Below are 27,268 nucleotides of genomic sequence, written 5' to 3' on the forward strand. Positions count from 1 at the left end.
AAACATATTGAGGTAGACCTGCATTTTATTAGAGACAAAGTCACCGAAGGCTCCATTCTGACCAAGCAAGTTCCCTCACATGCCCAAATCGCAGACATCTTCACCAAAGCCCTCTCTTCCAAGCAACACTATACTCTGTTGAACAAGCTTGGAGCTGCAGCTGAGCTCCCCTCCTAGCTTGAGGGGGAGTAATGGAACTAGTCACCTATTTCCTCTTCTAGTATTTGCCTTGTTTATTTCATTTATTTCACTGCACTTTTTCATGTGTGATGACACATTTGTCTGTAATAATATTCAGGAGGGTATCTTAGACTTTTCCTGTCAAAAGGAATCTTTCTGTTAGTCTTGCTGTCATTCCCATCAGGATATATGGGATGAGCAGGTGCTGTGTTTGCCAGCTTTTCTAGATCTACTTTTGAGCAATATATGAATGAAGTTTTGGCTCTACAATTCTCTAGCTCATAACTTTCATTTTGCTGCTGTCTTTATAAAACTATCAAGTAGTAATAAACACACTTTTTATTTGCTCAAAATCACGCAATTATTATCAGTTATGCTCATTCGTTTTCTGGAATGTGACGTTCCTTAATGTGCATTCCATCACTATCGTATCAGTGTTCTTCCCGTTTTTGAGCTTTCTCCAGACCCTTCTTCCAGGTCATTCCTGATCGATCTTCGTCGCTTTTGTTAGCATTCTCCAGACCCTTCTTCCAGGCTAGTCCCCATCAGCCATTAATCTTATTTTCACTTCAATACTTCAATAATAATGTTTATTGCAACTTCTAATAGCAATTTTGTCCATTCACGAAAAAGGATGTTTATGTGACTGTTTATTTCCGTAATAAGTAAATGATCACATTATTATTTGTTGTGCTGATACAATGCCCCAGTTACTACACTGAGGACAAGAAATCTGTAACTGTAATTAAGTGAAACACAACATTGATCATCATTGTCGATAATTTAATTCAAGAACATTATATAATCCAATCTCTAATGTCCTAGTATAACAAAAAGATGCGTTTCACAGAGATTGCTGAGAGTTGAGGAGGACAATGATTTACATTTTCTATTCGTCTTCCGACCTTGTGGATCTGTACTTGTAACGATTAGCCCAAAAGAGAAAATGTAGGAAGTTCAGACCACTTAATATGCCCATCAACCAGTAAAATCTTTCAAGGTGATAATAATTTATGTTGCTGCCGTAGAGCCAGGGCGTGTGTCCGAATGTACTTGTAATGCGGTTCACAGTAGTAACTAGCACTGAGCTCAAATAATAGCCCATTGCCAGTGAGGCCCAGGAGAGAGATGTTGCTAAAGATCTCAGGCTAAGTGGAGCTTCCGTAAAGAAAAACTCCATCATGCCAGCTAAGGTGAAAAGATCAGCAGACCCGAGAAACAAGTATTGCAATGACACCCAAAGGAATGTGATTGGAAGAGGTTTAGTGGAATTTAATTGGCCATATTGGGTTGCTACCTTCTTTCGCTTCATTTCCGCTAGAGCTGCAACTGTCATGGCCACGATGGAAAGGAATAAACCGGTTCCAATTCGTTGTAGATGAGTAATGCCTGTCTCAGTTCTGGTTACCTTCCTCGCAAATGGAATGATAACATGGTTGTACATTGGTGCGAGGACCATTATGAAGAGTACAGGAAATACTGGAAGAGAAGCTGGAGGAACACGTAGAGATCCAATCTTATTGTTCATGGTGGCTGCTTGTTGGACAGAAAAGGTGGAGAGCTGCGCAAGGCAGCAGTTGAGCATTATAGTTGACATGAAAATTGGGAGGATCTTTAGTACTATTCTAACATCCTCCACTTCTTTGACCGTGCATTCAAGTGCTTGGAAATCAGGCCTATCATGTACTGCTCTATTAAGGAACTCTGTTTCTGTTGGAAGCTGAGCTGCTTCTAGTTGATCAGCATGATGTATGTCTTCCTCGCCTTGACTATGCATGTCTGTGGTTATGCTTCCACTCACAGTTGTGTTACAAAGAGTTTTGCAGATGCAAGTGTTGTAAAGTGCTGCAGTCAAAACCTGTTGCAAAGGATATTCGGTCTTTCAAGCTACGACTAGATTTACTATTTGTCTAGAGCTTGGCAAAAATTCTAGAAAGTAATTTACCTTGAGTATTTCTGTAATGGGGCTTCCTCTAGGAACTCTATTTCGGTATGTAGTGGATCCACTGAGGAAAATTAAAATGGAGATTAGTATTGTAGACGTGGAAATTCCAAAGCCCCATTGCCATCCTCTATTATCCTCGATCCACACGACAAAAGTCACTGCAATCAGTGCCCCGCAAGACAGGCAAAAGACATAATAATTAAAAAATGTCGATCTCTTCCTTCTTCCCTCTTAAATGGTATCATCAAATTGCTCGGCTCCATGTGTGAGCAATGAACCTTTAATCCCTCCAACACCTAGTGCCACCAGATACAGGCCTGAAAACAGCATTATTGATTTTGCTCCTTCTACTTCCTGACATATTGTGTTTCTGTTCGTTGACATGCAGCTTGGTGGCCTGAGTGGGGATATTTGAGCTTGCAATGTAAGGATTAAGAGGCCCTGCTTCGAAACTCAAAGTTAAACTAGGAAATGCATAAAAACAGCAAAGGTGGCTGTGATATTGTGTTATTTGTATGTTACTTTAAGTAACTAGTTCCTAACACTAATAAATTCACTACAATTGTGTGATTATCTGTCAGGAACTTCAACTTACTCAGAATATCTTAAAACAGCGTGAATTTATCAGCCTGCCTAAAGTTTACAATTGTCTGGCAATAGATGATGCTATGTGAAAGTTCTTACCATTTCTTTATTTGTTCTATTGCTATATATGTTTCTTTATCAATTACTACTATATAGTACATGTTTATATGTCCTCTCCCATTAGGAGATCAATGCTTTCTAGACAATGGTTTACCAGGTTGATGTTTTTGTATGTGGTTTCTTGAAACTACCTTAGAAGTCACTAGACTATTAAAAATGTGTACTAAATGAAGTAAATACAAATTTGGCATTTCCCTTTTTAACAGGTAATGCAGAAAATGGACCTTCCGTGGCTCTACCAGGTCCTGTTTGCCAGACGTGTCAATTGCTTGTGGCCACCTTTTGCGTATTTCCTCTTTTTTTCTTTACATGGAACTTTTAATTTGCCAATTGAGCCACGGTGGTTTCTGTTTTGGTTGGAGTTTTTCCCCCCTGCTTGATGAGGTTATCAACTGATAACATTGATAAAAGGCGAATGCAGATAAATTATTCAAGTAATATTGAATATCCATTCACATTAATACCAATTAAACTTTTGGCTTAATTGCAACAAATATATACCTTCTGTGATTATTAAAATTAGAAACTTATTAGTTCATACCATGAATTCAATTAGAGCACTTATCAGATATATGCAATAGGTGGTGAAGTAAGCATCGGATAAGAAGCCACCAAGCAGAGCAAGGAGAAAAGCTGTGCCCATGAAGTTGGTCACGATATTGGCCGAACTGGATGGAGAAAAATGCATGAATCTCAACAGATACAGCACAAGGTTGCTTGCATTAGCCAGATATGCTAAATTCTCCAGTACCTCCACAGCTACAGGTTATGGTAGGAAATAGATGAGATCCTCTGTGCTATACTTGGTAATTGCATGCATGAATAGAAACTTCTATAATTTTAAATTGAAAAAAGCATACAAACTCTTAAATACAATGAATTTAGTTTATTTAACAAAATTTAATGCTTGTGGTTAAGGCCAAATAACAGATGCAAGTCAGTATGTTCCCAATTTTGACGGTTATCATACATACCCAAGACGAATGATGCAGCTAGCATACCACCATGTTGGCCTCTCAATGCTGGCCTGTTCTTCCAGTCGACGTACCCTTCCCATTCTTGAAAGTGGCGTGCCTCATCCTGGAAAAAGGAAAAGTTAAATCCAAGAGCAAAGACTAAATGAGATCAAATATATTTAAACAAGAACGCACCATATTCTTTCCAACTTTAATGTGGTTTTAAATATGAGATGCTTATGTGGTCTTATAAGAGATAGAATGAGAAATTTATTCAGAACCTAAGTGGAGTGATGAAAGTAGTCATATTTATACTGAGAAGGTATGAGTTACCACCCTGGAATTTGGAAAGGTCTAGATGAAAATGACAAATGCATTCTCTTACATGTCATTGGCTTACACCGACTCCTATCTTGATGTGTTCGTGAGAGGCCGTGAATAGTGCAAGAAAGATATCGTGATAGAGACCGTGTGTGAGAGTGAGAGAGATGATGAGTGAAACTGAACATTACTGCTAACTCAAGTCAAGTTTTAAAGAGTGACTTGTGTTGTTATTACTAGCACCAGATCCTCTTATTACATGTTTGTCATTTTAAATTTTAGCACCTGTAGATAGGTAGATACGAAAGAAGAATTTTTTTTCATGCGGTGGATCAATTTAAAATTTTAGATCAAATGTTGTCTTTGTTGGTTTCCGTAAAAAGGTGTGTAATGGATACTTTCCGTTGCATCAAGGTATAGAGTTTTCTAGAAGAAATTGTTATCATTGTTCCTCAAGCTCCTTTTAGTGAACTAACTCCAGTTCATGTGATTTTATTGCTGCTGTTTTATAGTGCTCCAGAACATTACTGCTAACTCAAGTCAAGTTTTTACAGTGACTTGTGTTAATAGCACCAGATCCTGTAAGATACATGTTTTTCATTTAACATATTAGCACCTATAGATTGGTAGATACAAAAGAAGAATTGTTTTCGTGCTGTGGATCAATTTAAAATTTTAGATCAAATGTCGACTTTGTTGGTTTCCGTAAAAAGGTGTGTAATGGATACTTTCCATTGCATCAGGGTATAAAGTTTACTAGAAGAATTTGTTATAATTGTTTCTCAGGCTCATTTTAGTTGATTAACTATAGCAGTTCATGTGATTTTATTGCTGCTTTTTTGTAGTGCTCCCAACCACAAAGCATCATTGTTCTGTCGGTCATCATAACCTTTTCCTTGGTTCTACTAGTAATTTCTTTCATGTTTCATTTGTGATTAATTGTGCTGCCTTTTCATCACTAGTAATTTGAGTGTGTTTAGTGCTCCCTCAAAATGCTCCCTTGAAAAAGTGGGGAGCATGATCATGGAGTTCCAATTTGATTGGCCAGGGCCCTCCGGAACTGGAGTTCATCACAAACAACATTCACTCGGAAGCTAGTAAGCTACTACAACCATGCTACACGGGTGGTGGCTATTTAATACCAGATATCCTGATCTGACCTCATTTTTTTATATGCTTGGCTAAATAATGAGTTAACTGCAAAATATTAGAATGTGCTATATGATAACAAGCCGTTCCACACATGCCCAATTATGTTTGATGGTACATTGGTACTAAAACACTACTAGAACTTCAGATATGCCTGTCTTTGTGTCATGATTTGTGTATTATGTGTGAATTATGGCAACTGCTGAAAGCAGATAGTTCTTATAATTATATTTGTGTCTCGACTTAAATCTGGTTTACTCATTACTGACATGGTGCAGCTTGATATCAAAGTGTAAAAGACGCGCAACTGCAATAACATCGATCTCCTGGGTAAAACATTTGATAATACTACGACAATTATGCTCAATGTCACAGAGAGATTATGGAAGTTTCATGATCATATAATATTTCCACTTCTTTTTTCATTACTGAGCATTGAATACCGTATTGTCCAGACGTAGTCTGTAATTGACACGACTATGCATGATTTTTGCAGTACATCTTGTCAAAAGAAAAAACATTATCAGCAAATGGCACCCTGGTGAAGATGACAGGAAATTCCAGTTGAGGGAGAATTACACTCCAACTATGACAAGTTGTTTCCGGATTAGCATGAAAGGATTCTTGATCTCTTCTCATGCTATTTGTTAACTAATCTACCCCCTACTTGGCTACCTTAACTTTCAGGGAACATGTTAGATGTTATGCTTTTATGATGGAATGTACTCTATCTGTGGTGCAATAGAAGATATATATGAACTCATGTAAGGATGCATGATGGCAAAAAAAAAAGGACAAATTATAAACAAGACGGCAAGTATAATCTTCTGGACTCCAACAATTCAGTGAATACAACAGTTAGAAATAAACCTACTTTAAGATAGAGTTGTGCATCAGCATCAGTTTCTAAAGATTTGCTACGAAACCTTACCCAGTTTGTTATTTTTGTTAGATATGACCACTCGTAGAGTTGTTCATCACTTTATAATGCATTGCGACGAGAGTTATGCTTAAGAGTTTATAAAGCATTACTTGAGAGTTATGTGTCCACTTAGCTAGAAGTTTAGCTAAACCAAGCCATATAAAACCGCTTCTCATGGTAGGTTAAACTCATTGTTCTAGTTGGATAAAAAAAGATAGTCTGGACTCCGCTGTTGATCTTTATTTGATAATAAACGTAGTATATATTATGTATACACAGTACATGATTTTATAGTTAAAATGTTCAATAAAAATATGCAATACCCCAGAATGCATGTTTAAAAGTCACAAGCTTTATATAAATCAGAAGAAAAACAGTATCCGCCTTATAAAATCTGTCGTTTGCATATATATTCTGATCTGGAGGTTCCCTCTCCAGCGATCACTTCATTTTGCATACTAACCCTTCACCAGGAGAAGGAGTCTTGCGTCTAAAACCCCCTACATTTAAGGATCTCGAAATTTAGCTTATATGTACGATAGGACAGTCTAAACAGATTTCGACAAGGGTCTTTTAAATATCAGGACCCCCGGTTACGAACCAATCAGGCCGAACCAATTAGGCCTGGTATGGTATTCGAAAAAATAGCATGTCTCTGTTGTTTCTTTGTATGTAGATTATCAGAAGTCAAGAATTGAAAGAAAAAGAATAATAAAAACAAAATACCCTGGAAAGAGCCACAGGGATCATATACGAGGAGCATATGCATCAATAAGCTGTAAAGTTGATCAGAATAGAATTTATATTATCGCATATTTCAGCATTCCACACATGATCCATGCGCATGTGAAATTCCAGAGAAAAAATACACCACCAAATTCCTTTCTATTTATTCGCCAAACTAGATTGACGAAAAGTGATTTTTCAGAAATTCATCTCAAGAATATTTGCAAAAAACTCTCAATTTTTTTCCTTTACTGTATGGAGAGTTGAAATTATGACTAGATCACCGGCAAGTTGATGCGAGTAGGTATGAAAATTTGCTGCACTTATACATCCATTGACAAACACTAGTATGACAGTGTTACAACTATGACCAAGTACAGTGCCAATATCCAACAACTGCCTGCTATTGTATTTTATTTTTGACAATAAGCGACGTTCATCATTCATATTTCGTTGTCCTGCACTGTTTGTGATTGGTCAACAAACATATATTTCTCCTATCATTTCCTGCTCATTCCTTATTTAAGTGCTTTCTTATATATATCCATCATCGTTATGTACGGTACTATTTTCATTTAATATCTTTCTTCACAAACTGTACTCACACAAACTTGGCAAAAAAACAATGGTTTGTCTAGTATGTGCTCTAATGTGTGCCATGATTACATATTAAACACTAATTTTTATAAATTTGGAGTATTTTTATTGATAGAATTGATGTTAATGCAGGGGTCCATCAACATTAATGATGGAAAGATCAATCAAAATTTTACACATCAATTTTTATTACGGTTTTTCTGCTGTGTATTCATGTGCACACCACAGAAAATCCGAAAAAACAAATATCAAAGGGCACATTTTCCTTCATTCTCCACAAAAATAAATGCAATTGAAGCTTGTGGTTCTAAATGTATTTTTCTCAAGTGCCCCTTTATACTATCAAGAGGCATGTCTCTTTAATTCTGTGGCTCACATGTATGATAATGCATTCCAGGTTTAAAGTATACAAGAAAAATCTTGCAAATGATAAATAAGAATAACTCTAAAATTCTCATTAGGCGTTTGATTTGTCTGACCAAGTAAATTTACAAATGAAAAGAACTAAAACTCTCATCAAGCTTTTGATAATAAGATTTTTTTTTACAATGCATACAACAAGCTCTATAACAATAGAGTTAATACATAATTCCTTTATTTTTCTTACAATGCCTATTAGCATAACATAGGATGATTGAAAAACATAAAAGATGATTACAATACTGACTATAACTCTGTACCCCAAAAGCCAAATGTATGATCCTCTTCAACTGGGAAGCCAAAGTAAGAAGAGTTTGGAGACGGGTCGGAGTAACTACCGTCTTCAGTCCTTGAGAAAACATAATATGATGGAAGAAATAAATTACTTCCCATGTTATCTTCTTCATCTTGAGATATGTCCGACTGAGCGGGTTCCAAAACATAAGAGCAATCCACTGGCTCCATTAGACTGGAGTAGACTTCATCACTGTAACGTGGACTGTCCGAGTCAACTGCATCACTTCTCACCAAGTTATGATCTTGCTTGCAATCCATAACTGAGTTACTGAGTACTTCACCCACAGAAACGTCATAACTAACACGTTCTTGTTGGAATGCTGCAGACACCGTTTGCTTATCAGATACTACTGTCTTGCTTCCCTTGTCTTCTTTGAGAAGCAGCTTGTCTGTCAGGTCGAGAACCTACAAATTTATACATCGGCCCATTTCATTACCAAAGTTAATAATATTAATGTATGAGCTTCTTTATCAAGTTTATACAGGTTGGTTACCTCGGCTTTGAGTTTTTCTTTCTCTGCAAGGAGATTGTCGTAATTAGCCTTAAGGCTGTTATAACTATTTTGCAACACGTCATAATCTTTCTCTAGCGTTTTGGTCTTCCACCGTGCTCGACGGTTCTGAAACCATATCGCAACCTGTCGCGGCTGCAAGCCGAGTTCTTTTGCAAGCTGAACTTTTCTTTCAGGTTCGAGCTTGTTCTCGGTCTCGAAACTTTTCTCTAGAAATTGGATTTGATCAGCCTTAAGCCTCCTCTTCTTCTCAGGCTGCTGAAAGTACTCGTCATATTCTTCATCCCCAATTTCATCTTCGTCATATGACCGCATAAAGAACCCCTCGTAAGGACTTTTTCGCTTACCATCTTGGAAGCTCACCATGGATTTTGAACCTACCATTCCAACACAAGGAATTTTCAATTAATCATACGAGTTACAATCATTTCTCAAATTCCATTCTATCCAACAAACCATGTACAAATCACTACCTACAATAACTAGTCTCATAAATATAACTTGAATGTAAGTAACCGGTCACTCTAAAACCTTAACGTATTGGAAAAGTGACAAATGCTTACGGGGGATCTTATATTATATTCAAATAATGCACTAGTGCCATTTAAAGACCAATAAAACATATAAAATCATAAAATCAAGAAAACAAAGTGGATACAAAAACACATAAAGATTGTAACTTTATAAACAAGATTGCAAAATAGATCAAGAATCATACCAAGAAGAGAAGAAGAGGGTGCAGAAAGAAAGAAAGACTCGGGTCTTTGAGTATTAAACAAGAGGCTAGACGATGTCGTATTGGATCCATCAGAGCCACCATAAAAACACCTCCGACCCGCCATAATAATATATATAAAAAAGAACCAACCACTTATGTATACAAATTATCCAAGAAAATCAGAAGGGCCTCTGATTCTAATGATGAGAAATATAGATAGAGCAAAATATAAGTAACAAAAGAGAGATTTTAAGGGTGAAAAGATTAGTAGATTTTGTGGCGAAAAAAGCTGGTGATGATGAATTTGGTGATGTGGGAAGTGTGAGAACACCTGCTAGGGGTACCCATGGCTGAACCCCAGTTGAAATCCTCCGTTTTTGAGTGCTTTTTTTGGGTTATTTTGGCCGGAGAAACAACAAGATGATGGGGTTTGTTTCTGTGGATTGCCTGCTTTTATATACACTTGGCGAAAGTCGAAAAAGATGATTATTCTTTTTTAATGCGATTTATGAGTTTGGAACTTGATACGGATATTATCTGTTTGATTCAAAAATAGGATTAAAATAATACCTTACGTGATAATTGATTGATAAACTAATTAGAATTAAAAATTAAAAGAAACTATATTTATAAAACCTTGAAAACCTAAAATTTTCTTAACCTTAAAACAGCCTCCCTAGGCTTTTACCGGTGGAAAGCCCCGATCTCTTCTTCTTTTTATTATTGTTAGTTCATCTCTTAGTTCATCTCTTATTAATTTTCAATAATTTCCCAATTTATTTGGATTTTGTTTGTTTCTCCTTGTGATAATTTGGTTTTATTTGATTTGTTTGCGGTTAATCATGTCCGAGATTACAAATCTGCGGAATTTTCATGGTGTTGATTCAGTGATAAAGGTTTTTATGATGATGCATTTGTGGTCGATTGCTCAAAACAACGATCGGAGGATTATATCATGTAGATATTATTTCAAAAAATCGTTTGGTTGCATATCCAAGAAGAAAGCATTCAACAACGATATAATTATGCGTTTGTTCAATTTCGATCATATGTGTAGATGACGTATGACTTTTCATTATTGAATTATTTATATTTTTCAAAAAAAAGACACTATGTTTTTTTGTTAGTTTATTATTTTAATATTAAAAATTAAATTATACACGATCACATAATTTAATCATAATTATTAATAGAGTTTATTTGAAAAATACCTAAGGTTAAAAATATTTTTACAAAATACTATTTTTCATTTTTTTTGTGAAAATACGATTTTTTGCAATTTGATTTAACCAGATGCAGCCTCCGACGAATTTATGCAACTCTATGTAATCTCGTATAACCTCAAATTCAACCAAAAAAACTGGATTCAATTAGTTACATGTCTTCTTGATTTTGGTTGATTCAATATTTTTGCAAAAGTTTTCAGAATATAGTATAATCGCAATAAAAAAATTTAAAAAAATAATATTTTTGATAATTTATCTTATTATGAGATTATATATTTTTATCTAATATCAAAGAAAATAAAATATACATTCACATTTTTATTCATCAATATTGAAATTTGAGCTAAAAATAAAATCACACTTTAGTTGAAAAGAAAGGCAGTGTTTGATGGATGATACTCAAATTTGATTTAGCTCAATACCTAGCTCTCCACCTGAGTTTCTAAACCCTATATCTCATGAGTTCGAGGAATGAGTTTTAAAATAAAAAATCCAACCAAACACGTGATAACCAAATACCTGATATGAGTTTTATCCATTTCAACCCCATATCTCATACTCAATATTATTGAACCAAACACCCAAGGGTGTGTTTATGAGAGTAACACATAGTGATGTTAATTCTAGAAAAATGTGAATGCCCTAAGCAGGCAAAATTAGTTTCAAAAACTGTTTCAAAATTACAATTGACGTGAGATAGGTGAATTGCATGAAAATAATCAATGATTATGCACGTAATTAAATATTTTGAAATAATTTTTAACGCTTTTTCAACCCTAGCCTTTTTAGTTTCTTTTTACGAAATGGTACAATTAAAATTAAATAGAAATGCAATCAGTTACATCAATTTTTTTTAGTCATCTTTGAGCTAACATGGAGTTGTAGAAAATGTTGCATCGAGTTGCTAGAAAAAAAAATGTATCTTAAAAAATGAAAAATTATATTTTCACAAAAAAAAAAACGGGCTTGGGTATTTGTCTTAAAAATAAATCTTTATTTTTTTCGACAATTTATATCGACTTATGATTTATACTCATATTTTGTGTTGTGTGTAAAGGCATAAACGATACGAATTTGGACAAAATTTTAACGAAACATACATTCTTCGATAATTTTATCGGACAAATTTTCTTGTCTGAACTCGAGTTCAGTAATATTCAAACTGAACACGAACTGTTCGTAAACATATCGAATAACACGAACTGTTCCTGAACATTATTCGTGTTTTTGTTTAAAATAATTTTAAATATTATATTAAGTAAAAAATTGTATCAAAATATTTATTAAATAATTTTCACCAATAAAATATTAATTGAAATAATTATAACATATAATTCATATATATTATTAATAATACATATAAATATACATATAATATCATAAATAAACTATTATTTCGAACCGAACTCGAGTTTAACGAACGAACCGAACACGAACCGAATATGAACCGAACTTGAGTTGAACACCTTGATAGTTCAATTTGGTTTGTTAAGATTATCGAATAAGAAACGTTGTTCGAATTTGAGTTCAATATACTTATCGGACGAGTTTATCGAACTCTAACTCGAATAAATAGGATGAGTTTAACGAGCAACTCGATTCATTTATTGTCCTAGTTATGTGACCCGGCGGAATTAAATTATATTTTAGTAAAAAGGAAAAGGAATTAAACCGTTATGATTTGTTAAGTAGATCATCATCGTCACTCTTGTACAGTTGTACGAGACACAGAAGCCTAGGGCTGGTTTTTATCGAAGACAAAATTTGATAATACTCCATAAAGCACAACCATTTAACACAAAAATTACAGACTGAAACCTTGTTTAAACATTTACATTGTAACAGAACAAACATTACTTTACCTTCATTTTCTAAATTTACACTTATTTTAAAAAAATAAAACACCATCTTCTGACATTGCAATTGATTAATTGAACAAGACACATCTAATGTAAGAGAGATGATCGACATGACAGAAAAGGAAAGCAAAAAACAAACAAAACACAAAAGATGGGTGGCATGTCTTATTCCTGTCAATCATTTTCTGGTTTTCGTGTGTCATACATATATTTTAATTTCTACTTGTATCGTTGTGATAAGCAAATTGTGTGCCGTTGAACTTACGGAAGGGAATATATTAGTTCGAGCAAAAAATAGAATTGAATAAAAATCGAATTAAAGTTTAGAAAAATTAATAATATTTGTCCAAGAATCGAAAGTAAAACACCAAACTGATTTGTGAGTGTCGGCCCTAAATATCACTTTCGGATGAAAAATGATTTAAAATGTCATTTTTAGAAATTATGAATCAAAATGTCAATTCAAGATTTTATATCGTGTAGCGTTTAGAAAACAAACCAAAACATTAAACGATGTCATGTTTTGTATCTTACTTTTAAAAAAAAAAAATAAACTCTCAGTCTATATGATGTAATGTTGTGTGTTACCACATCTATACTATACTATAATAACATGAATGGGGTATAATTTATAATTTGGTTATCCCTCGTTTTGGTTATTCCTTTCCATCACGACCTTCAGATTTTTTTCATCAAATAATCAGAACCATTAGATCCAAATACTAAAAAATACACTACATAAGGTCTCAGGTTCCAATCTCATCACCAACAAACATTTATATTACTACTTATAAGATACATATAAGTTATCAAGTTCGAATCTCGTTAACAATAAACATTTATATTATTATGTATAAAAATACATATAAGTTTTCAGGTTTGATTCTTACCAACAACAGATATTTATATTATTATTTATGAATAAGATCTCTTCAATCATATATTATTTATACTATTTGAACTTAAATTGAAATTATAAACAATGAAATTATAATTATATAATCATTATTTAATATATAATTATTTATATAAAATTTCAATAAATTATATAAAATAAAAATAAAAAATATATAAATATTAATCAATACAGTGCATCGCACGGGCCGTAAGCTAGTGTTTTAATGGCTAAAATTAAAACACTACTTCATCTAGAATTTTACACAGAGTATTTTTCTTAAAAAAATAATTTTAAATCCAAATTAAAAATTGCTAAACCCTTAAATAAAAAAAATACATTGTTTCCAAAACCTAAAAGAGAATTAGTAAACGATAAAATGTTAAAAATTATTAAATTAAGTTATATCATTAAATTTTAAAATTATTTAATTTAAAATTCACATTTTCTGTTTCAAGGTTTCAGGGGGCCATAAATCTTGGATTAAATTAGGGTTTAGGCCATAAATCTTGGATTAAATTAGGGTTTAGGCAGACCCTAAACCTTAAATTCTAAACCCTAAATTAGTGTAATATTTATTAATTTTTTTAATATTTCCAAAATCAAAAAGGAAATCGGTGAACCCTAAAATGTTAAAAATTGTTAAATTAGATATGTATTTTATTCATTTTTTTTAATAATTCTAAAACTCAAAAGGGGATAATTGAATCCTAAAAAATTAAAAGTTGTTAAATTATGGTACATCATTAAATATAAAAATATTAATTTAAAAATGATTGTTGAAAATGTAACATTAAGTCTTGTTTCCAGTACCAAAACGACACACATTAAAAACTTAGAAAATTATAAAAAAATAGTTGAACACCTTAACGCTACATAATGGAGCGTGGTGTTTAAATTAAAAAAAAGGGACTAAACGATACACGATGTAACATTTTTATGGTGGAAATGAAATAGGGTATCCATTGTATTGATAAGGTATTTGGGGGATATTTTAACAATTTAAGGAGCTCTTATTTGTATTAATTGCACTAAATTTTGATTGAGGACATAATTTAAGGCACTTCTTAGTGCAAGTCAAAGAGTGTCCTAAAATATTGTTTTAAACTAAAATTTGAGGAATCTTGAAAAAATAAGTATTCCAAAAATGTTTTAGGGGTGCCTTAAAATACTAGAACATCGATAGCCTCATTTTTTAGGCACTACTATACATTATTATTGTGCAAGACATGCATGTCTCATAACATTATTAGGTCATTTTGAAAGCCCTAAGATTAAGTTATATAATAATCAATATTTGTATTTTATAATTGTATTTCCTTGAATCTGTAAAAATGTTTAATATATTAGACTGGGGGATTTTTCTGTGAACAGTTTTAAGCTAAGGAATAAACTCTGAAAGAAGAACAGGTTATGATCATGCCAAAAAAAAGATGTAGAAGCTTGGAGTTGAAAAATGTTGTTTTATGAAAAATATTCTAAGTCAAGATATCGACAAGTCACAGATCAAGTTATATTGAGATGTCATTCGAGAAGTCTAAAATGACTCGTAGAGAAGTCCAAAATGACCTTTAGAGAAGTCTCAGAGATATCGACAAGTCAAATGAAGATGTAGAGAACTGGAGATATCGACAAGTCATTTCTGTATGTAGAGATCTTAGAGATATCGACAAGTCAAATGAAGATGTAGAAAACTGAAGATATCGACAAGTCAATTTCTCATATAGAGATCTCAGAGATATCGATAATTCAAATGGTGTATATAGAGATCTTAGAGATATCGACAAGTCACTTCTACTGTTAGGTCACACACACTGTAGAGGGGGTGAATACAGTGTATAATACAATCAAATCGAACTTTAATATATTAAGTAACAGAAAACAAACTTTATTGAAACAATAAACTCTGTTACAGTATGGAACTGTTACCTCTCAGTGATGAACAAATATCACGAGAGCTACTAGGGTTACAATGAATAATCTTCTCGAATATATGATAACACTTATAGTGTAAACCCTATGTCTGTGTTTATATACTACACAATTACAAGATAATCGCTAATTGATATGGAATATAATTCTGCTTCCTAAAATATATCAATCAGATATCTTTTCTTCCAAGTATTCCATTCTTCACGGAATTCCTTCTTCATGCATATCTCTTCTTATGTTTATCTCGATCTTCTTTCCTTTAATCAGCTACTGTCCTTCTCTGATCATCCTTCAGCACTTAAGTTCTGATATCTAACTTCTGATGATTATCTCCTGATAATATAAGTACTGATATCCTTAAGTTCTGACTTCCAGTATAAGTACTAATCAACAGTTAAGTACTGATTTGTCCTGTTAAGTAAAATCTGAAATCTAAACATAAATTATATTATCCATGACATTATCAAATATATCTAACAATCTCCCCCAACTTGTAAATTAGCATAATATACAAGTTTAACAGATATTTGATGATGTCAAAAACATTAAGTACAAATGCATGAGAATTAGACTAGATAACTACAACTTACAGTCCTTAAAACTTTACCAATATTCAACTTCTGATAACAACTTCAGTCTGTATAAATATCAGAATTTAAGCAGTTGTAGATCTTTGACTTGGCTTCATCATCTGATCTCTCTGATGTCAGGAGTTGTTCTGAGATAGTTCTTTAACAAACATTTCTCAGCATATCTGAGTTCATCAATCATTCTCCTTTTGGCATCTTTAAGCTCTGCAGTATCTTCACCGGTTTGAAAGATTGCAGCTCTGAGATCATTGATCTTTGCTTTTCTCAACTCCTGATCTAGTCTTATGACATAGGCTTTGTCAGACTCCAGATTGAATTCAAGTCCCTTAATACCAAGATATGTTCTGATCTGTGCAGTATTAGGCTTCATATCAACAATATCACCATTGTGATCTCTGTACTTTGGAACATATGTGCTGTCAGACTTAATAGAATAAAGCCTTTTCTGTCTCTGAATCTGTTCTTTTAAGTAGTTTGCAGCAGTTTCTGTTATTCTGTCATTAACTTGAATTAAGAAAAGTACATGCTCCAATTCTTCAAAATACTTCAATGGAATGGCATTTTGTCTTATATGATAAACCCTACCATCTGTCATGAAATATAACAAGATGTATTCTTTCAAGTAGGTATGGTAAACCATCTGTACAGATTCTAGTTGATTCAATCTCTCAGGAGTTGCTCCAATACCTGGTTCACTCAAGGAAGTTGGATCATTGGTAGTGTTGTGTACTCTTCTTTCATCAGCACTTCCCAATCCAGTTTTATCTCTTGCTTCCTTTCCAGTAACTACTCTTGCTTCAAACTACTTGCAGTAGTCTTCAAAGGTTGAGTCTGTTTTGCTTTAGTGAATCCTGGTAGGAGTGTCTTTGATCTATCTTCTGATATCAAGTTAACTTGAGCTATGTCAAAGGTTACTTGCTTCTTCTGAATATCATGACTTACAATTTCTTGACTCTGAATAACTTGAGCCATGTCAGAGGTTATTTTAAGAACTTTTCTTGAAGTCAGAGCAAGATCATCCTTTTCATCAGTAATTTCTTCATCCTCAGGAGGTACATAAACCTTGATAGGTTCACCAACCTTTTCTTTACCTTTGGATCTTGGATCTATCTGTGGTTGTGATCTAGCCAATGTTGCTTCAGTATGTGTCCTTTCTTTGATCACAATGCCTTTGAGTTTTGGAAGTGGCTTTTTACCATAAGCTTCAGATTTAGATGTGACTTTCTCTGATTTAAGTCTGGCTTCTTCTTCCTTTAAACTTTCCAAGTCCATTCCTGGATTTTCCTGAAGAAATAACTGTATTGACATTTCCTCATCAAGATCTAAAAGTTCATCAGAACTTATCCTTTTACCAGCAGCAGAACTTATTCTTTTCCCAGTATCAGAACTTGTCCTGTGACTAGCTTGTCTTGATATGAATCCTCTACCTTGACTATGACCTCTACCCATTCCAGAGCTTCCTTGATCATCTGTTTCATTATCCTTTCCTGTCAGTGTCTTGTCAGTCTTGCATTTGGACTTAATCACTTTCTCCCCCTTTTTGGCATCAGCAGGTAGTAGAAGAGAGATAAGCAATTCCACTGAGGATTGGATTTCAGTTAGTTGTGATTGTTGAGAAACTTGATTTTTCAAAATTTCATCAATCTGAGCTTGTTGATGATCTTGAGTCTTCTCAATATAAGCAATCCTGTCAATGGTAGGTTGGAAGAACTTTTTCTTATCAATTTTCCAAACTTGTTCCTGTTTGATAAAGTTCTCCTGAATCTTGTGTAGCTCTGCATGAGTAGTTGAATGAAGACCTTGTAAATGTTTAGTACTCAATGCAGTGACTCTAAGCTGAGTTTTGAAATCATCAGAATTTAATATTTCATCAGCTTTAGTCAAGTGCTCAGCAAGATGCTTTTCAGTTAGAACACATGAAACTGAGTTCCATTCCTTAGTCCACTCCTGACCTGCAGGAGTTTCACTCCAAGGTACTGGTGCTTCTCCGGTAACAAACTACTTAACCAGTTCAGACTTAGGAAGATTCTGTTGAGGAGTAAGTCCTGAAGGACCTGCTTCATCAGCATCTACAGTTGGAGCAGCATCACCAGTATCTCCAGCATTTGCAGCATCAGAACTTAAAGAATCAGTATCTTCTGATAAGACAACAGTGTGAGTAACAATGGAGGCTTCAACATCCTCTAATTGTTGATCTTGTTCTAAGTTCTGATCAACAACCATATCCTGATGTTCACCTAAATTTTGATCATCAGCATCTTGATGCAGAGAAGGTGTTGTTGATAACTCTGGAATTTGAATAACATCAGTAACAGGTGTTGTGAAAGGATTATTTGCTGTTGGAGCTTCTAAGAGAATTACTGCAGGCACAACCAAGTTTTGAACATCAATATCAGCACTTGTGCCTGGATCAACAGAAGACACAGAAGGTGTGTTAGCCTTTTCAGAAACAGCTTCCTGAGATGGAGTTGATGGAAAAGAAGTGACTGGAGCAAATTCCTTGTCTTGTGAGATCAGAGATTCCTGATCCCCTTCCTTAGCTGCTTCCTCTTCATCATCTGAAACTGGCCTTTTTGCCCTCTGTTTCTTGTATCTCTTTGTTGATCTGGATTCCTTGGGAGTTTCAGGAACTGTCATTCTTCTAAGCCGTTTGAGAAGCCTAGATCCCCCAATTCCATAATCCTTCTGAGAAGTCACTTTCTCAGCTTCACCTACAACAGGTTCTGAAGAAGGAACCTGTTCCTCAGTATCAGATTCATCTCTCAGTACAGTCCTCCTCCTCTTTTGAGGTGTTTGAGGAATAGTTTTTGTCCTCTTTGGCTTGGAGGATGAGGATTGAACAGTCTGTGAAGTAGAGAGATAGGATTTGAGATAAGTCCTGAGGGTAGGTTGAGTAGAATGAGTGGTAGGTGCTGAGGATGATGGTTTTTGGGTGTTTGTGGTTGGTTGGACATCAGAGTAAACAGATCTATAAGTATCAGGATCAGCATTTACTAGTATCTGTTTTACAGACTGAGGAATCTGTAATGGTCTAACCACTGTTTTCTTAGTATCAGCATTTACCAGATCATTAAAGTATCGTTTTGCAACTCTAAAAGGTGGGGTTGAGGAACTGACTAATTGAGGTTCATCAGTACAAAAAGTATATATAATTTGACAGAATCTATCAAAATAGACAACATTTCTATCCTCAATAAAACCAATTATTCCAGTTGCAAAATCAAAATGAGTTTGATGGATAATAGCATACCCTATGTGCTGACTCCGAATTGGGATAGCATCAAAATTCGAACATTTGTTCCCAAAAGCTTTGGTGATGCAGTCAAAGAAGAAACTCCATTCTCTTCTGATATTAGCCCTTTTTAACTGCCCAAGCTTTGCCAAACTCTTTTCATATCCCAAATCAGCCATTAACTCCTGAAGTGTTGATTCCTCTGGAGTTGAAAAAATATAATTTTCTGGGAGATGTAGAGCTTTGCGTATTGTACCAGGAGTGACTGCATAAGATGAATCACCCACTTCAAAAACAATACTGGGAGTGCCATATTTACCACCATCATCAAAGTGCCCAGTCCGCCAAAACGTCAGAACTTGTTGACTCGAAAAGACTTCAGGCTGAGTTAATGCATACCCAATCTCACTGTGTGCAAGAAGATCTTGCACAAAATGCAATTCAGATGGAGCTTCAGCATGATCAAGAATTGCAGCATAGTTGTTTGGAACAAACTTAGCTCCATCAATGATTAAATCCTTAGGTGCCATGTAAAAAATTGAGATTCAAAAGTGCCTGTTAGGTATTTGATAAGATGTCTGTATGAAAAACCAACGTGAGAAGAAAGAGAGTAAAAGTAAGTAAAGAGAAAAAATATGAAGAAAATAAAAGATTAAAGAAATCCTCTCTCTGTTGTACTTATACTCTGAACAAAAATGTTACCGTTGGACACCTGTCAGACATGCAGTAATAACAGATAGTTACTGGGCTCGAGAAAACAGGAATCATTACTTACCCAGTTGCCTGTTTTCAAGGAAAAACCGTTCCACTTACCCAGATAAATTAGATGAGTAAATTGAAACCGTTCCCACTGAGTTAATTATTTTTCACTGCATCATTAATATTCTGAAAGTAAATCACGTAAAAATGACCAAGATAAATTAGATGAGTAAGTGCTGATAAAAAAAATCAGAAATTAAATTAAAACAGAATTTATATGGTCATCAGAATATTAATCAGGATTTATCAATGCATTACCAAATATCTTAGAGACAAAATCTTGAAGCAAAAACAAATTTCATTAATATATCAAGAGAATACATTTATGAAATGGAAATTACATCAGTACTTATACAAGATTTCCCTAAGCTACTAAACCTAACATCAACAGCTTTAGTCCTAGCTAAGAAGCCTGACAAAGCTGATGATGAAGAAAAACAGGAAGAAGACAAGATTAAATCATTTCTTCTTCTTCCTACTCTCGACAAACGGAATGGCGAGTCTGATGATTCGCTCTTGCTGGCGGAGAGCTGCCAGTCTTTCCTCCTCCAATCGCTCCAGATGGCGATGGTAATCCATATAGAAGAACAGGAGGTGGGTCAGTACCTCCTGTGGGACAGAGTCCCATATCTCCTCAGGAATGGCTGTGACATGCCATTCCTGCTGCCAGTCGGCACAGCTTAGCTCCATATTAAAGTTTTGGTAGTTCAAAAACATGTTGTATCGGACCATTGTGTTTTTGAAAGAAAAAGTATGAAGATAAGTGTGTGAGAAAGAATTTGATGGGAAGGCTGATGTGAAGTGGCTGCTTATATAGGCAAGAAAATGCCAGGAGACGTAAAAGTATTTAATGCTGACAGGTAGAATTAATTCTACCTCATCTCCCTAGACTTTGAAAAAGAATAACATTCATTGGAAAGAGGAAACATGGTTTAAAGCGCACAAGAAACAAGTAACAGTGGACTGTTCAAGTACGAATACCATTAATCCTAATCATAGTGACTATTAATCTTCCACTTCAACATATTCAAGTATTAACTGAGACTGTTATCAAATTTTATTCACAGATAAGTCAAGTAAAACATTAGACTGTAATATCAGAACTTAGACTTATATCAGAACTTAACAGTCATCAGTACATAATTTCTTAACTCGAAAAAGGAATGCCTATCTTAGTAAGTCCTCATACAAGTTTTGAGTTATACTCTTCATAACTTAATCATCAGAATATGCAACCAGAGCTTGTCCTCAGAGTTTGTGCAATAATGACACAATGACTGTTTATCTAAAATAACATAGACCTCCACAGAAATTTTCATCATTCAGATGGAGTGATTAGTGTGTGTATTAAGCTAAATAACAGACAAAGAGTAAAGTCTGATTCACTTCAGTACATCTTAGAAATAAGGCATAACTAAAATTTTGCTAAAGAGCTGTCATTGTCCTGAAACCTACTGATGAAAGAGGTCATGCTGGAGTCCACCTCAACTGTTTTGTGCTAATTTTATGCATCTTTTGAAATTCTATTTTACAGTGGCTTCTCAGTGTAAGTGAGTCACGACTGCTTGTCAGAATTTATGCTATTATCAGAGTATTTCTCCAGTAATCATAGAGTGTGAAAAGTCACCAAGAAAATATTTTGCTTTTCTAATACATATTTACTTAATACCAGCAATGCACTTGGGTCGTCCCTTCCACATTTTTACTCTAGATCTCAAAGGAGTACCTGATTTTATTCTTTGATCTTTTTGCTTTTTCTTTTGATAAGTGAGGTTTATCAGCACTTAGTACATTCAGCAGTTTTACTAGTATCAGATCTTAACAGATGAGTAGCATTATTCTAATTTGTGACTTAGTAATAAGATAAACAAAGTAAACTCAACTAAGCTCAATTATCAAAATTTGCTAGTGTCATAAGATTTCCACTGAAATAATTACTTCTTACATGGAATCATTTGTTTATTGAAGACTACTAGGTCAGTATCTAGCATAGTTATCCTCATAGGATTGAATAGTTACTTGAACAGACATATCACTTATCAGAGTTTAGAAACATATATCAGAAAACAATCAGTACTTAAACACGTATTTCAATTAATCACAGAATAAAAAAAGAGATTACATTTTGTAAATACTGATCATAAAGTCTGATGCATCAGAACAAAACTAGACAGATTTAGAAAAAGAACCTGAAACCATTCCAAGTTCATTTACCAATCTTGTAAAAGTGGCTTCACATAGTGGTTTTGTGAAGATATCTGCTAGTTGTTGATCTGTTGGAACAAAGTGCAATTCCACTGTACCTTCATCCACATGTTCCCTCATGAAGTGGTACCTGATGCTGATGTGCTTTATCATAGAGTGTTGAACTGGATTACCTGTCATAGCAATAGCACTTTGATTATCACAGTAAATAGGGATTTTGAAATATGTTAACCCATAATCCAGTAACTGATTCTTCATCCAAAGAATCTGTGCACAACAGCTTCCTGTAGCAATATACTCTGCTTCTGCAGTTGATGTGGAAATTGACTTTTGTTTCTTGCTGAACCAAGAAACCAATCTGCCTCCAAGAAATTGGCAGCTTCCACTTGTGCTTTTCCTGTCAATTTTGCAACCTGCAAAATCTGCATCTCTGTAGTCAGTAATATCTACTGATTTACCAGTATCCTTATCCAGTTTTGTTGCAGTGGCCATGGGAGTGGATGCACTTGAACAATCTTGCATTCCAAATTTCTTCAGCAAGTTTCTGGTGTACTTGGTTTGACAAATAAAAGTGCCTTCTTCATTCTGCTTGACTTGAAGGCCCAGAAAATAGCTAAGTTCCCCCATCATACTCATCTGATATCTTGACTGCATTAGTTTGGCAAACTTCTTGCAAAGTTTGTCATTTGTAGACCCAAAAATGATATCATCAACATAAATCTGGAACAGAAGTAAGTCCTTTCCATGGTTGAGGTAGAACAGTGTTTTGTCTATTGTTCCTCTGTTGAATCCACTTTCCAGAAGAAACTGAGCTAAAGTCTCATACCATGCTCTAGAAGCTTGCTTAAGTCCATAAAGTGCTTTATCAAGCTTGTAGACATAATCTGGATGTTTGGAATCTACAAAGCCTAGAGGTTGTTCAACATATACCTCCTCCTCTAATTCTCCATTGAGAAAAGCACTTTTCACATCCATTTGAAAGACCGTAAACTTTTTGTGAGAGCATAAGCCAAAAATATCCTTATGGCTTCTAACCTAGCAACTGGTGCAAATGTTTCATCATAATCAATTCCCTCCTGTTGAGAATATCCTTTTGCAACCAGCCTTGTCTTATTCCTTGTAATTATGCCATCACTGTCAGTTTTGTTTCTGAATACCCACTTTGTACCAACAACAGATCTATTCTTTGGTCTTGGCACTAGGGTCCAGACTTTGTTTCTTTCAAATTCATTTAACTCTTCCTGCATTGCTTGCACCCAATCAGCATCTTGAAGAGCTTCTTCAACTTTCTTTGGCTCAGTCTGAGAGAGAAAAGAATTGTAGAGACATTCATTTGAAGTACCTGTTCTAGTTCTGACACCTGCATCAGGATTTCCAATTATCAAATCAGGTGTATGTGATTTTGTCCACTTCCTTGCAGATGGAAGGTTTTCTCTAGAACTGGATGCTCCCCCATGATCCATGATATCTTCATTTTCATTTTCTGATGCTCCCCCTGAAACTATGCTCTCTGAGTTGGAGTCTTCAGTATTTAGATTTTCAGCACTATCAGAACTTGGCTTATTAGAACTTGACGAATCAGAACTTGAAGAGCCAGATGAATGTTCTGATGTTTCTTGAGATGTGGTAGGATCTTGAGTATGCTCCCCCTGCATAGGTGCATCTTCCTTTGACGTAGTCACCACAGTTTCAATAACATCAGAGTTTAATCCATCAGAGTTTACAGTATCAGGACTTAGACTGTCAGGATATTCAGTATCAGAATTTGAGTCTTCATTTTCAAATCTCAGCTGATCATGGTCAATGAAATCTTCAAGACCAGTAATCTTCTTGTCATCAAAAGAGACATTGATAGATTCCATGACCACTTTTGTTCTCAAATTATAGACTCTGAAGGCTTTTGTGGAAAATGGATATCCAACAAAGATTCCTTCATCAGCTTTTAGATCAAACTTTGATAGCTGTTCAGGATGAGTCTTGAGAACAAAACACTTGCATCCAAATACATGAAAGTATTTCAGATTTGGCTTCTTTTTCTTCACCATCTCATATGGTGTTTTTTCATGCTTTTAATGAGTGTTGCATTTTGAGTAAAACAAGCAGTCTGCACAGCTTCAGCCCAGAAATAGGTTGAAAGCTTTGCTTCTTCAAGCATTGTACGTGCAGCTTCAATGAGAACTTCGACCTTAGCAGAATTATTCAGCATAGGAATTTCTCTTTCATCATCTTCAGTAATCATTGGTATATATTGAGAAGTCTTTGTACCAGAGATTCTGAATAGATCTCTTATAGCCTTCAAAATGTATTCTGACCATCTCCTTGTAACATCAGATTTTACTTCCAGAAGATAGTGAATATGTTGAAGTTCTCTCACAGACTTCTTTAGCACATCAGTATCAGCTAGTCTGTAAGTTAATCCATCATAGAGAAATAAAATCAATTTCTCCTTTAGATTTTTCTTATCATGAGCATCTATCACAATTTGAGCAGACAACACCTTGTCAAGGTGCTTTTGTTGATCTGTTCATATGGTTTGTTTGTCAACATGAAAGGATCTCTTAGAGTAACTTCTACTCCTGTTTGTATTTTCTCTTCATCAGAACCTAATCCAGCTTTATCTCTAGGTTGCTTGGATCTCAATCCAAATGTTGCAAGTTGATTCATCAAGTGATTGGATTTTGGTTCAACTGGAGTAGCTTTCTTCCATAACAGCTTCTTCTTATCAGCAATTATCATCTTTTCCAAATTAACTTGATCAGAATTTTTTGTTTCTTCTGTAGCTTGCTGTTCTTCATCCTGAACAACTTGAGCAGTGTTAGAGGTTGTTTTAGATTCTTCAATTACCTTTCTTTTCTTCAGAATTTGAACAGTTTCATCTTCTATCAAACCATCATCATGCATTGTAGTTTGATAGACTGGAATGGAAGAACTTATCTTTTTCTCAATCTTTAAAGGTTCACCAACCTTTTCTTTTCCTTTTGACTTAGGATCTGTCTCAGTTTCTGATCTAGTCTTGGACTTTGAAATCTCAGATTTTGACTTTTCCCTAATCACAATGCCTTTTTCCTTAGGCCTTGGAGGTTTCTTTGCATAAGAAGCTTTAGACTTAAGATTTGTCTTCTCAACAACAAATCTAACTTCTTCCTCCTTGAGAGTTTCTAAATCCATTCCTGGATTTTGTTTCAGAAATAATCTTCTAGCTATCTCATCATCAAGTGTCTGGATTTTAGGATTTTTGTAATAAACAGTAGTCTGCTTCCCCTTTAGATTCAGAGTTTGTAAAAACTTCTGAGAGTCTTTAGATCCTAACTGAATCAGAATATCAGAACTTGACATCAGACTTTGTTTATCAGAACTTGACTTTAGTCTTTTAGCATTCACAACATCAGAACTTGACTTGTTCTGTGTAGAAGATTTTCCTTGAACTTTTCCTTGACCTCTACTCTTATCAGAGTTTCCCTGGTCATCACTTTTATCATCCTTTTTCTTCAGTATTTCAGTAGGTGAGCATTTGAACTTAACTACCTTCTCCCCCTTTTAGGCATCATCAGGAATTAAGAGAGAAAGAAGAAGTTCAACTGAAGATTGGATTTCTTCCAATTGAGCTTTCTGAGAAACTTGGTTAGCCAGGACCTCATCAATTTGGGCCTGTTGCTTCTCTTGAATCTTCTCAATGGCTTCAATTTTCTCAAGAGTAGGTCTGATATATCTGTTCTTGTCAAGCTTAAGCTATAGATCTAGCTTATTAGCATGTTCCTTTAGTGTATCAACCTTTTCAAGAGTAGAAGAATGTAGACCTTGAAGATGTTTGGTAGATAGAGCAGTGATCTTGAGTTGTGTCTTTAAATCAGTATTTGTGAACAACTCATCAGCTTTAGCAATATGCTCTGTCAGAATGTTAGAAGTTGGAATGAAATCAGTGTCATTTCACTTCTTGGTCCACTCCACACCTCTGTGAGTATCCTTCCAAGGAATAGGTGCTTCCTTTTCAACAAATTTCTGCACCAATTCTTCCTTTCCTAGTATAGGAACTGGAGTCTCAGTAGAATCATTGTCTTCAAAACTTGAGGAAGACTCATTTTGTTCTGACATCACAACAGTGTGTGAAGCAACTAGAGATTCAGGAACAACTTCATTTAAATTCTGAACATCAGAATTTATGTCCAGAGCTGGTGTGGTTGATGTAGATGGTATCTCAGCATTTAAAATTGGAAATTGAGTTGAAAATTGCTGAGCTTCTGTAGATGGAGCTTCCAGATAAAGAACATTTGGTATATTCAAATTATGAATATCTATTTCAGAATTTTCAGTGTGTTTTTCAGCATCATCTGTAGCTTTAATAGGTGAGACATGAAGGGTTAAAACTGTATCCGTAGCAGTGTCTTTGGCTTGAGCTGGAAGGGTTTCAATAACAATTGATTCTTGTGAGATCAGAGATTCCTGATCCCCTTCCTCAGCTTCTTCGGTATCTTTTGATAGAGCCTTAGCCAAATACCTCCTAGCCTTCATTTTCTTCAATCTCCTTGCCAATGAAGGAGTTGCTTTAGCAGCTTCAGAACTTACAAATTTCTTCTTCAAAGTATCAGAACTTTAAGCTGCAGTTTCTTTCTGAGAAGTAACATTCTCAGCTTCAACTATCACAGGTTCTGATGCATGAACCCGTGCTCCAATTGTTTCCTCAAATTAACAAAATTTATTATTGACCATAATTGTAATCAAAATATTCATCAAAGGATAAAGTTAAAAATAGATGAAGTAAAGATTAACAAATTGCAATTAAACATGCACAGTCACATAATTTGAGAAACAGAGACTTAATCTTGTAATTAAAGAAAATTTCATTAATATATCAAACGAGTACATTTCATGAAATTTATCGATTACATGCAAAAATTACAAGATAGTCCTATTCTAAGATTCTTAACATCAACAGCCTTAGTCCTAGTTTAAGAAGACCTATCAACTAGTTCCTTCTGCTGCTGATAAAGAGCACTGCAAGATGGATGATCCGTTCTTGCTGACAGAGAGCCTCTCTCCTTTCTTCTTCCAATCGGTCAAGATGTAGGTGGTAGTCCATCGAAAAGCACAAGAGGTCTGTGTGAACCTCTTGTGGAACAGAGTT

General features: G+C 34.7%; 1 protein-coding gene, 1 long non-coding RNA gene and 1 pseudogene across 5 annotated transcripts; 1 reads left to right on the plus strand and 2 right to left on the minus strand.

Moving 5' to 3' along the window:
- Nucleotides 1–847: 847 nt before the first annotated feature.
- On the minus strand, nucleotides 848–4,083 carry LOC141723635 (protein NRT1/ PTR FAMILY 4.6-like; annotated as a pseudogene).
- On the plus strand, nucleotides 2,501–6,184 carry LOC141723636 (uncharacterized). Of its 4 annotated transcripts, none has more exons than XR_012576322.1 (3): nucleotides 2,501–2,638; nucleotides 3,412–5,586; nucleotides 5,753–6,184. It is a non-coding gene; the product is annotated as an uncharacterized LOC141723636 (long non-coding RNA). The 4 variants fall into 4 exon arrangements; XR_012576323.1 differs by adding an exon at nucleotides 3,037–3,264 and having other exon boundaries at nucleotides 2,505–2,638; nucleotides 3,412–6,184; XR_012576324.1 differs by adding an exon at nucleotides 3,037–3,116 and having other exon boundaries at nucleotides 2,505–2,638; nucleotides 3,412–6,184.
- Nucleotides 6,185–8,002: 1,818 nt separating this feature from the next.
- LOC141723637 (uncharacterized) lies at nucleotides 8,003–9,890 on the minus strand. Its single transcript, XM_074525495.1, has 3 exons — nucleotides 9,449–9,890; nucleotides 8,713–9,107; nucleotides 8,003–8,623 (listed from the first exon to the last, which is right to left on the minus strand). The coding sequence occupies exons 1-3, from the start codon at nucleotides 9,570–9,572 to the stop codon at nucleotides 8,168–8,170; spliced, it is 975 nt and encodes a 324-aa protein (XP_074381596.1). The 5' UTR covers nucleotides 9,573–9,890; the 3' UTR covers nucleotides 8,003–8,167.
- Nucleotides 9,891–27,268: the final 17,378 nt, after the last annotated feature.

Source organism: Apium graveolens, chromosome 5, assembly GCF_009905375.1.
Source record: "Apium graveolens cultivar Ventura chromosome 5, ASM990537v1, whole genome shotgun sequence".
Lineage (NCBI taxonomy): Eukaryota > Viridiplantae > Streptophyta > Magnoliopsida > Apiales > Apiaceae > Apium > Apium graveolens.

Bases quoted from the DNA above. Each gene is read 5' to 3' on its own strand.
- LOC141723637 (XM_074525495.1), bottom strand. From the start codon at position 9,572: ATGGCGGGTCGGAGGTGTTTTTATGGTGGCTCTGATGGATCCAATACG. The intron at 9,108-9,448 runs GTATGATTCTTG...TTGGAATGGTAG, and splicing joins ACCCTCTTCTTCTCTTCTTG to GTTCAAAATCCATGGTGAGC. The intron at 8,624-8,712 runs GTAACCAACCTG...ATAAATTTGTAG, and splicing joins AAGAAAAACTCAAAGCCGAG to GTTCTCGACCTGACAGACAA.